General features: G+C 43.6%; 1 protein-coding gene across 3 annotated transcripts in view; it reads right to left on the minus strand.

The window, feature by feature from the left end:
* The window catches only part of LOC120945463 (40-kDa huntingtin-associated protein-like), a 70,754-nt gene that overhangs the window by 31,438 nt on the left and 26,821 nt on the right, over window positions 1–12,495 (minus strand). For all 3 annotated transcript variants that reach the window (XM_040359621.1, XM_040359620.1, XM_040359622.1), the window contains one exon: window positions 4,877–4,969. In XM_040359621.1, the coding sequence (XP_040215555.1) occupies window positions 4,877–4,969 (93 nt within the window). The remainder of the gene's footprint in view (window positions 1–4,876; window positions 4,970–12,495) is intronic.

The following is a 12,495-nucleotide window of genomic DNA, read 5'->3' on the forward strand; positions in this document are numbered from 1 at the left end:
GATTAGACCTCGATACTCCAGAGAGTGTGAGGGCTGGAGGGAGGAATTTGGGAAGCCAATTACCAGACAAAAAATTTGAGGGGGCCGAATTGTCCTTTGGAGTCCTTCAGCAGGAAGGACCCCTTCTGCTGTGTAGAGGTTGTAGCCATAGGCTTAGGAGACTCAGGCTTCACACATGCTGCGGCTAACAGCCGGGGGTCCGGTGCGTCTCTGTTCACCGATTCAGGCCCAAATTTCTGCCTGAATTCGCACCTCATTAGGAGCCAAAGACGAACAGGACCCTTTCCAAAGGCGGGCCGTGACCGCCCCAGAGGTGTGTGGACTGGCTCCATTGACAGTCGGTCACACTTCCATGTCATGCGAATTGCATGTGAGGAAACCCGTATCCAATTTGCATAAGCATGAACCCAGCCTTAAGCTTTTTCTTGTAAGGCAAGAGCACCTTTCAACCCAGTGACTTCATTAATGAGCTTATCAAGAGATTTCACAAAAGGATTCAGTCAAAAGGAATATGTATAAGGCACTTTTAACAAGCAGGTTAACAAGCAGCTTTTTAAATGCAAAATCCTGTGAATATGCACAGAGATAAGAGGCATTTTAGACTAGAGACTTGACGTACATTCTCTAAAGCATCAACACAAAATATCGTTATGGTGATCAGCGGCAGGATCAAAGACATGATCTCTATTCATTTGTGTTGGGTTGCCCAGTTAGCAACAGTCTAGCAAATAGACATGGCATTAATTGCTGGCTGCAGGGCTGGACCTGCAAGGGCAAAGGAAGTCTTTAATAGGGCTTCAAAAGGACTATTTACAGTATCCTAAAAATAGGGAATATCCTAAATAGAACTGTAAGGTGTCTATTGGAGGACTGAAATGGTATGATCTACTACTGGAACAATCAATTTTTTTCTTAAATTTGTTTTCTGCTGTTCCTTTTAAAACTCTTGTGCAGGAAAGTGATCCAGAAAGTAGTAGAGTGATTTGTCTGGGTGTGCGAAGGAGCAGAGATATGGTCAAATCCAGGGATTTTTCTCTCAGAGAATATGTGCAGCCAACTCTTCGCCCCCAGCCCCATCGCTCCGCATGAAGAGTGGAGAATAAGAGAATAAAGCGGAGCCAAATCTGCGTATTGCTCAAGGCCCAAAAGGCACAGAGTACCGCATAACACACAGAGCTAAGGAAAGTTCTACTACCTTCTGCGTTCAGTGACGGATGGAGAGGACAGGGCTGCCAGAGGTGGCGTAACGCCGTTCTGGCATAAAAAAAGCCCTTGTCAAATCAAACTAGGTTTCCAGACTCCTTTCAAAGTATTGGCTATTTTGAGAGGCATTTAAAACTGGGGCATTTACATAATTTCAGCCAAGTAACCTGAAAGGGGGGGGGGGGGGACAAGAGGAGGTTGTGGCAGGCTCTCTCTTTGGTGCCAGAGTGTATGGTCTCAGAATATCTCCAGTTTAAATATTAAGTTTAAACGACATACAGGTAGGGTTTTTATGACAGAATAGACTATTCTGTCATCATTGATTCTCCCTGTCTGTTAGCATTTCTCTACACGTAATTGTGCATACACAGCTCTGTGTACAGACTCAACACAGTTCTGTGCTGAGACAAAGTAACTCACATGCACATGTGTGGCAGTTGTGTCATCCCAGGCTGGCCAAACCTCCGAACCTGGAACAAGACAGAGCGAAGATGATAGCATCTGCTATGAAAAGAGGACTGATGTTGCAATGCTGGAGGGAAATGGTTTGGTAGGTAAGTGTGCAGTAATGTGTTAATATGATGTGCCTTCCAACGAACTATGGCAAACAGCTCCTATGTGCTTATTTTTGTGGTGGCGATATACTTCAACTTTAATGCTCTATATGGTTTTGTCCATTATGTGCAGGAACTTAGAGAACCCTGTTTCTGCTCGTCTTACCCAAAGGACGAATGCTCCGTTCTTTTGAATAGCATTAATAGAAAGTCGTATCTTAAATCAATGAGATATTACAGCTCCCAGTTCACAATGTAGGATGGTTTGTCATAGGATGGTTCAAAGAGAAATGTAAGAATTTGGTTCAAATCTCAACCACAACACTACCTGCCAGTTCTCCCTGTGGGTTTCCTCCGGATATACCGGTTTCCTCCCACCCTCCAAAGACATGCTGGCAGGTTAATTTGGCTCCTGTCTAAATTGTCTCTAGTATGTGTATGTATGAATGTGAGTTAGGGAACTTGGGTTGTAAGGTCCTTGTGGGCAGGGACTGATGTGAATGTATAATAAGAAATATGTAAAGCGCTGTGTAAATTGACGGTGCTATACAAGTACCTGTAATAAATAAATTCCGTTTTCATCCTGTGGTGCCCAACAAGCGCCCAGCCGACTACTTTCATTTCAGCCAGCAACTGATCACCAATAAAAGTAATGGATTTAATTAAGGGACTGTTCAACTATTTTAAAAAGTTACAACTTAGCCTGCGCACTTTGTTTTCATGGTTCTGATAGAAACCTGCTAACAGGATGCATAATAGTTTATTTTGCTTTTGCAGCTGAAATCTGGTTGAATTAACTGTGTGTAGATGTACTGCATAAGGCGCAAGATGCAGATTTATTTTCTTATTGCCCTTACCAACCATATTTTGCCTTCTGTCTGTTCTTTCTTTCAATTAAGGGAAAGTCCCTGTTTTAAGCAGGGCTGTGGAGTCGGAGTCGGAGTCGAGGAGTCAGGGGAAATTTTGGGTACCTGGAGTCAGAGTCGGCAAACAATGCACCGACTCCGACTCCTACTAAATTTAGATTGGAATTAAAAAAAAAAAGCAAGTTTTTAAATGTCCCAATTCACAAAAAGTTATAATTAATGACTTCTCTACTGTAAGAATAAAGACCAATGCATGCAGTGCCTCACGTAACCGCAAAACGAACACGTTAAGTGACCGTGAAGAAGCATGCTTTTCATGTGCTTCACTATATGGCACGCAACGCACAATTAAGAGCTGCAATACTTATACTTTCCATAGTGTTGTGTTCTGCTTTTACAGGGAACGCAGCGTCCATGTGTAACCTAGCCTCTCACTGATAAGGGATTAAATAAATATGTGTTTTGCAGGACTAGAGACACTTGTATAAGTGAAGGGAATGGAGGGCCAATAGTTCAAGACTGAAGCTGTAAACCATTGGAAAAACTGCTGTCATTTAGCTAAGGCTATAAAAACTTGTAAACTCCGATTGTTAGCTTAAACTTTAAACATGACTATGGGATTCTCCTAGGAAAATCATGTTTTAGAATAAATGCCCCTTCCTGGATCCTCCCATTGCCCTATCTTCAGCAGCAGATTTGTTTTCATTGCGTTTGTCTTTTGCTTAAACTGTGCAATACAGTAGACTGTTGGCTTCCCAGCCAGTAGTCCTGTGGTAGGTTGCGTTTCTTTCCCTCAAGGAATGTCTAAAATACATTCGCATATTAATACAGAGGAGTCAGAGTCGGGGAGTCGGAAGTACATAAAACTGAGGAGTGCAATGTGTTTTTTTGTGGTGTGAACTGGCCCTGACATCCATTGCCTGGACACAGACGGTAGTAAAAATATTAGAACAGAGGTTCTGGCCTTTCCACATTCTACTAGAAAAATTATTTTAATCGTTATATTCATAGATCATGGGTTCTTTGCAGGTTACATTTAAGAGATTAAACATTAAAAAAAACTTGCTAGGGCTGCCCCTAAATCACACTAATAGAACACCACTCAGTTTGTGAGACTCTATTTTTTTTAGTGTCCTTGGATGGACCTATTCTCCTTTTTTCTTCTGAAACTTCTATCAAGATCGGACTGCTTATTGCCTTAGGCTACCAGTTTCCAAATCAGTACCCCTCGGTATTATTCCTTAGGACTGAACCCAGACCCCAGAGTGCTATCCAAGTCAAGCGCTGTGGTCCATCTTTATGGTTCAAAAACCCTGAAAAATGTACCTGCAAAAAATGTGCATTTATTATTATTTGGGGGAAAAGTGAACTCATTATTTAAATTTGGCATTTTTTTCCCTCCCATCCATACTTGCTCTCAGGATGATCATATAATCACGATACACCGCCCAGTTGCTACACTTCCACCACGATAGCTGCTAAAAAAGCACACACCATATTTGCTGTTCTTCCTGCTGCCTTCTGCTACACAGACACACCCACAACCACCTGGGTTATTGTGGCTCATGCATTCCGAATACGCAAAACCCCATTCTTTCCACATCCCATTCTGTGAGTACTACACAAGAGATCACAGGCGCAAGGGAGCCAAGACAAAAGGGCTACAGGAAATTCAGAACACCGGTCTGGGTGATAGCTGTTCACTTCTCGCGCAGAAAAATGTCCTAATATGACACTGATCCCCTCCTCGGACTCTAGCTTCTACATTGCTTACACTCCGATGCAGTATGAAATAGTTTTTGCCTAGCAGCACCTGGTCTCTTCACAGCCAAAATAAGCCCCTATGGGCAATAAGAGGCTTGGAGAAAAGACAAAAAATACTTTTCCCCATCCATGCACAAATTGAGGAATGGCCTAATCCTAAATGATATTCACTCCTCCTAAGCTTTTCGCTGAAATGTATCTTATGGAAACCAATTTTTTATATTGCATTTTAAATAGCATTTTCACCATGCCACTTTACTCTTGAATAAAATATTATACATATTAATAGAATATATATCATATAAACATTCTAAAAAAATATATCAAGCAAGTATTTTTTGTACTTCTACTGCTCAAGAAAAAAGGAAAAACATCAGGTATTCACGTACGTGTAAAACAAGCTCCCATGAAGCGCCCAGAGGCGATTCAGTTCGCATGTGCCGCGCTATATAAGTCTTTCATTCATTCATTCATTCATGAAATACTTACCCACTGGTAGATTGCTTCCTGGGGCAGGCAGACCCTTTTCTTGAGCAAGCAACTGCATCTCTGTGAATACTGCAAGAGCTCCATCATAATCTCCTGCATGGAATTAAATAGAATGCAGAAGACATTTATTTGCTAGCACATTGTATGATGTGAAGAAAGAAATGAAAAAAGTGTGTGCTGACAAAAAACAGAGTTCAAAAATGTTTGAGTCACTGATCTAGAACTAGTATTTATATCTGTAAATCCATAAAACCGTATTTGTATGCAAGTTCCAGGTAAGAAATGCAAATTAATAAAGGAAGAGGGTAAACATTGGTGGTGCGCATTTTCACTGGCCTCACGATTCGATTCCGATTACCCTGTGCACGATTCGATTCCGCGATGCATCACGATGCATCAAGAATACTGCGCACGGTTTTCATCTGTTCTTAAAAAAAAAAACTCTCTGCATGTAGCAAACTGTAAACACAGCAGACAACTTAAAGAGGAGCTCCAGACTGACCCCAAAATACTACAAAAGATGGACAGAGATTGCAGACATGATACAAGAGATGGACAGAGACTGCAGACAATGATACTAGAGAGGATCAGAGACTGCGGACATGATACTAGAGAGGATCAGAGACTGCGGACATGATACTAGAGAGGATCAGAGACTGTGGACATTGTACCTATAAATTCCTGCCAAACGACAATGTATGCCATGTCATAAATTATGGTTTATGTATGTCTTATTGCAGGGTTTGACAAATTTGCTTTGAATCTAGGAGCCAGCTAAAAAAGTTAGGAGCCAGAAAACGCACCCCGTCCCGACGAGCTTGCGCGCAGAATCGAACACATACGTGAGCAGCGCCTGCATATGTAAACGGTGTTCAAACCAGGGCTGTGGAGTCGGAGTCGGGGGAAATTTTGGGTACCTGGAGTCGGAGTCGGCAAACAATGCACCGACTCCTACTAAATTTAGATTGGAATAAAATAAAAAAAAGCAAGTTTAAATGTCCCAATTCACAAAAAGTTATAATTAATGACTTCTCTACTGTAAGAATAAAGACCAATGCATGCAGTGCCTCACGTAACCGCAAAACGAACATGTTAAGTGACCGTGAAGAAGCATGCTTTTCATGTGCTTCACTATATGGCACGCAAGGCACAATTAGGAGCTGCAATACTTATACTTTCCATAGTGTTGTGTTCTGCTTTTACAGGGAACGCAGCGTCCATGTGTAACCTAGCCTCTCACTGATAAGGGATTAAATAAATATGTTTTTTGCAGGACTAGAGAGTGAGCCACTTGTATAAGTGAAGGGAATGGAGGGCCAATAGTTCAAGACTGAAGCTGTAAACCATTGGAAAAACTGCTGTCATTTAGCTAAGGCTATAAAAACTTGTAAACTCCGATTGTTAGCTTAAACTTTAAACATGACTATGGGATTCTCCTAGGAAAATCATGTTTTAGAATAAATGCCCCTTCCTGGATCCTCCCACTGCCCTATCTTCAGCAGTAGATAAGCACACAAAGGAGAAAGCAGCAGCCCAACTACCTCTCTAAGATTATTTTCAGCCCTCAAAATAATAAAGTCTGACTTAAGAGCCTCTATGAAAGAGGATCTGGCAGAGGCAATTCTCTTCCTTAGAACTCTACATTGAATTGAATTGATTTGCATTTGCTAAGCCTATAACTACATTTCAAGATTAATATAAACCATTTCTAGGTTTTACAGATTTTGTTTTTGGATAATTATAGATAAGCTTTGTTTTTGTTCTAAAACAACCAAATAATGTGGTTTGTATTTTTGAACTGGTAAAAATCCTGTTCCTGATGTTTATGCCTGCTGCTACTATCCAGCCACTTGATTGATTAATACATTTTTTTTTATAAAACGTTGTTTTCATTGCGTTTGTCTTTTGCTTAAACTGTGCAATACAGTAGACTGTTGGCTTCCCAGCCAGTAGTCCTGTGGTAGGTTGCGTTTCTTTCCCTCAAGGAATGTAGAAAATACATTTGCATATAAATACAGAGGAGTCGGAGTCGGAAGTACATAAAACTGAGGAGTCGGAACATTTATCTACCGACTCCACAGCCCTGGTTCAAACCACACATGTGAGGTATCGCCACGATTGGTAGAGCAATAATTCTAGCTGTAGTACTCCTCTGTAACTCAAAACATGCAACCTGTAGATTTTTTTAAACGTCACCTATGAAGATTTTAAAGGGTAAAAGTTTGTCGGCATTCCACGAGCGGAAGCAATTTTGAAGCGTGACATGTTGGGTATGAATTTACTCGGCGTAACATTATCTTTCATAATATAAAAAAAAATGGGGATAATTTTACTGTTGTCTTATTTTTTAATTTAAAAAAGTGTAATTTTTTCCCAAAAAAGTGCGCTTGTAAGACCACTGCGCAAATACGGCGTCACAAAAAGTATTGCAACGATCGCTATTTTATTCTCTAGGGTGTTAGGATAAAAAATATATATAATGTTTGGGGGTTCTAATTAGAGGGAAGAAGATGGCAGTGAAAAATAGTGAAAAATGACATTAGAATTGCTGTTTAACTTGTAATGCTTAACTTGTAATACCAACGGCCACCACTAGATGGCGCCAGCTCACACATCTGGAGTAATAACTTGTAATACCAACGGCTCACCACCAGCTCACAAAAAAAAATACTTTTTTTTTTTTGCCCACCTTCCAAGCCAAGTCGCCAGGACACCATTTCTAGTCGCCATGGCAACCTGGCGCCCGGGATTTGTCGAGCCCTGTCTTATTGTCTTAGTGATTGATTCACATCACAACTTCATTGATACCTTTTTTTTTTGTATGATTTTTAGTTTTGCTCATTACTGCCCCACACGTGCAATGCATGTGTGTAGCAGTGATGAGCAAAAGCAAAAATCATACAAAAAAAAAAAAAAGTATCAATTTCAAATCAATGAAGTTGTGATGTTAATCACTAAGACAAAAAGACATACATAAACCATAATCAATGTTGAAATGGCATAGTCATGCTCATGGTCACTTTGTTTTCATAATTTGGCAAATTTGCAATCCACATAATGGTGCATCAGATATATGATATACAATGTGTCCATCAAACGCCGCAACTGTGCCCATCAATTGCTTCCAGTGTGCCGTCAGTGTGCCAATGCCATCAATTGCTGCCAGTGTGCCATCAATTGCTGCCAGTATGCTGCCAGTGTGCCATCAATTGCTGCCAGTGTGCCAACAATTGCTGCCAGTGTGCTGCCAGTGTGCCATCAATTGCTGCCAGTGTGTCGTCAGTGTGCCATCAATTACTGCCAGTGTGCCATCAATTACTGCCAGTGTGCATCCCCCAAGTAAGTACCTGATGATGATGATGATGAAATCTCTGCTGGTCTCTGACTCCTGTCTGTGTTATGCTGCCTGCAGTCCTCGGCCGTCTCGGATCTCCCACAGCAGCCTGTGCACAGTGTGAGGTGAGCCAAGGACGAAGGCTCTGGGGAGTCGGGACCGGGTCATCACTTGTCGGGAATTGGGGGACACTCGCTCCACGTGGTGACGGGCAGCTGGGAATGCCATCAGCGGGGGCGGGAAAGGAGGCATGGCTAACACCCATGGCTTCTTTGGCTGAATTAGCGGGGGGGGCGGGAAAGGAGGCGAGGCTAACACCCACGGCTTCTTCGGCTGCATCAGCAGGGGGGCGGGAAAAGAGGCGCGGCTAACGCCCACGGCTCCTTCAGCTGCATCAGCGGGGGGGGGGAAAAGAGGCGCGGCTAACGCCCACGGCTCCTTCAGCTGCATCAGTGGGGGGCGGGAAAAGAGGCGCGGCTAACGCCCACGGCTCCTTCAGCTGCATCAGCAGGGGGGCGGGAAAAGAGGCGCGGCTAACGCCCACGGCTCCTTCAGCTGCATCAGCGGGGGGTGGGAAAAGAGGCGCGGCTAACGCCCACGGCTCCTTCAGCTGCATCAGCGGGGGGCGGGAAAAGAGGCGCGGCTAACGCCCACGGCTCCTTCAGCTGCATCAGCGGGGGGCGGGAAAAGAGGCGCGGCCAACACCCACGGCTCCTTCAGCTGCATCAGCGGGGGGTGGGATAAGAGGCGCGGCTAACGCCCACGGCTCCTTCAGCTGCATCAGCAGGGGGGCGGGAAAAGAGGCGCGGCTAACGCCCACGGCTCCTTCAACTGCATCAGCGGGGGGTGGGAAAAGAGGCGCGGCTAACGCCCACGGCTCCTTCAGCTGCATCAGCGGGGGGCGGGAAAAGAAGCGCCCACGGCTTCTTTCAGACTCAGGGGCATATAGCGGCGCGCAGGTGACTTCATCATAAAATCAATTAATGCAAGTCGTAGCATCGATGCCGCATCGTGGGTGGTCGAATCGCGATGCATCGATGCTACGATTAATTTCAACTCCCCTAGTAAACATGACTACCAAGAAACTGGTATTTGTGTGTCATGTTTACTCTTCTTAAAGCGGAGTTCCAACCACAATTAGCATTTTTTAAATGTATGTCCTTTCATCCTGCGTTTTTATAATATAAATCCGGTCACTTACTATTTTACAATCCGCCGCCGATTGGCATAGATATTCAAAAAAGATAGTTTATAAAACTATGTCTACACCGTTGTCATTTTGCTTGTGGGCATTGTGAAGCCTACAAGCACTTACTTCCTGGAAGTCTTAGATGGGGAGTGATAATTGGACAGCGTACTGCATCCTGGGAAATTATGACACACATTTCCCAGGAGCATTAGAGGGAGATGATGTCAGAATCCTAGGTGATTTCAAAGGCAGATTTCGTGGGACCGCATAGCAACAGGCATTTCCAGATGAGTAAAAAAAAAAAATTTTTTTTTTTTTTTTTACTTTTTAAGGTCTAATGAGCACAATAATGAAAAAAAATTGGGGATGGAAACTCCACTTTAAGAGAAGTAGCATCCATGTTTCTTTTAGTAAATATTTTAAAGCTGAACCCCAGGCAGATATAAAGGTACAAATTATTGTAGCGCTTGCAATCACTAATACTTTGGCATTTTTTTTTTTTTAATGTACGCAGTGTGTTTGTACCAAAATTTGAATGGCATCAGCCTCTTGCAGTCCCTGTACAGCACAGCTAAGAAAGGGTAAAGGAGAAGCAAAACAATGCAGCAATGAGCAGAGCAGGGAGCATGTGATAGGAGGAGCGCGTACATGGCATCATAGTGCTTATTCTTTCACTGACCAGTCACAGGGTGGAACCTGTAAGTGAAAGTGAACTTGCAACAGAGAAACATAAGGTGCAGCAGAGCAGTGTAAATTTCAGGATCTGATGATCAGAAAAAAAACAAATTCTTTGTCAAATAAAACAGCTCTCATATATGTATTTCATCTATGTTTTAGCCGCTTGCCAGAGTGCAGCTTCAAAGTGAATCCCACTAAATGCCGTAAAATAAAGTGGCCCCAGCAAAAAAAAAAAATACCTATTATTTTCTCCTACAGGAGATAAGCAGCCATTAAAATGCATTAACGCAGGAATGTGCCTAGCGTTAATGTGCACTAACGTGTGTTAAAGTGGAGTTCCACCAAAAAAAAAAAAGAGATTTTTAATACAGCTTACCTGTAAAAAAAAATTCTTGGAGTACATCACGGGACACAGAGCGGCATTCATTACTATATGGGTTATATGGAGTACCTTCAGGTGTTGACACTGGCAATCTCAAACAGGAAATGCCCCTCCCTATATAACCCCCTCCCATAGGAGGAGTACCTCAGTTTTGTAGCAAGCAGTATGCCTCCCAAAATGGTCCCCAAAGAGGGGTGGGAGCTCTGTGTCCCGTGATGTACTCCAAGAAAAAGATTTTACAGGTAAGCTGTATTAAAAATCTCTTTTTCTTTATCGTTACATCACGGGACACAGAGCGGCATTCATTACTATATGGGATGTCCCAAAGCAATGCTTACAATGAGGGGAGGGAGAACATCTCCAAGACAAAAGGATTTAATTTAGAGATATACTCAAATCATAATAAATCCAACTTAGTTGAGAAAAATAATTTTAAATTTTAAATTCAACTCAAAAAAGAGGAGCCCCCGGCATCCGAGGGTCTCAAACTGCAGCCTGCAGCACTGCCTGCCCAAAGGCTGTATCAGTATTCCTTCTTACGTCCAACTGGTAGAATTTTGTAAACGTGTGGACAGAAGACCAGGTTGCCGCCTTGCAAACTTGAGCCATAGAGATCTGGTGATGTGCTGCCCAGGAGGCGCCCATGGCCCTAGTAGAATGAGCCTTTAATGATACTGGAGGAGGCAACCCCTTCAAGCCGTAGGCCTGAGTGATTAACTGCTTAATCCACCTAGAGATGGTGGACTTTGCAGCTGCCTGCCCTTTCTTGGGCCCATCCCGTAAAATGAACAACACATCCGTTTTCCGGATCTTCTCTGTAGCTTTAAGATAGGCCTTCATGGCCCTGACAATATCCAAGGTATGCAGCAACCCTTCCTTTCTGGAAGTAGGTTTAGGGAAGAAGGATGGTAATACCAAATCCTGGTTTAGATGAAAACTGGATATAACCTTCGGTAGGAAGGAAGGATGAGGGCGGAGAACGACCTTGTCCTTATGAAAAATAAGATATGGTTCCTTACAGGATAAGGCCGCCAGTTCCGATACTCTTCTTGCGGAAACTATGGCGACCAAAAATACTAACTTCCTTGTCAGTAAAACCAAAGGAATTTCAGCCAACGGCTCAAACGGTTGTTTCTGCAAACTTGACAGAACAAGATTTAAATCCCACGGACAAAGCGGGGATTTAACTGGAGGTTTAATACGTAAGACCCCTTGAAGGAAGGTCTTAACCAGCGAGTGGGTGGCCAGCGGCCGCTGAAACCACACTGACAGAGCTGAAATCTGTCCTTTGATTGTGCTTAATGCCAATCCCTTATCCACTCCTAGCTGGAGAAAACTTAAAACTCTATCGATGGTAAACTTGCGAGAAAGCCATAGCTTGGACTCACACCAGCCTACATAGGCCTTCCAGACCCTGTAATAAATCACCCTAGAGACCGGTTTCCAGGCTCTGATTAGGGTAGAGATTACCTTCTGAGACAGACCTCTACCCCTGAGAATCAGGGATTCAGCTTCCAGGCCGTCAAATTTAGATGCCGTAAGGCAGGGTGGAGGATCGGACCTTGCGATAGCAGGTCTGGCCGTAGAGGAAGAGTCCAAGGGTCTCCTACTACCATCTTTAGGATTAGTGAGTACCATGCCCTTCTGGGCCATGCTGGAGCTACCAGAATGACTGGTATGTGCTCCACCCTGATCCTGCGCAGCAGGCGGGGTAGTAACTGGAGCGGGGGAAAAGCATAAAGAAGTTTGAACTGATGCCAAGGGCAAACCAGCGCATCGGTTCCGCAGGCCATCGGATCCCTTGAGCGGGATATGAACCTGTCTAGCTTCTTGTTGAGTCTCGATGCCATGACATCCACGTCCGGCACTCCCCATCTTTGGCAGAGTGCTTGAAAGATTTGTGGATGCAGAGACCATTCCCCCGGCAATAGAGTCTGGCGGCTTAAGAAGTCCGCCTGAAAGTTGTCCACTCCTGGAATGAATATTGCCGATATGCAGGGCTCTTGAGCCTCTGCCCATAGGAGAATCAAGCTCAC

The sequence above is a fragment of the Rana temporaria genome, chromosome 7 (assembly GCF_905171775.1).
Source record: "Rana temporaria chromosome 7, aRanTem1.1, whole genome shotgun sequence".
Lineage (NCBI taxonomy): Eukaryota > Metazoa > Chordata > Amphibia > Anura > Ranidae > Rana > Rana temporaria.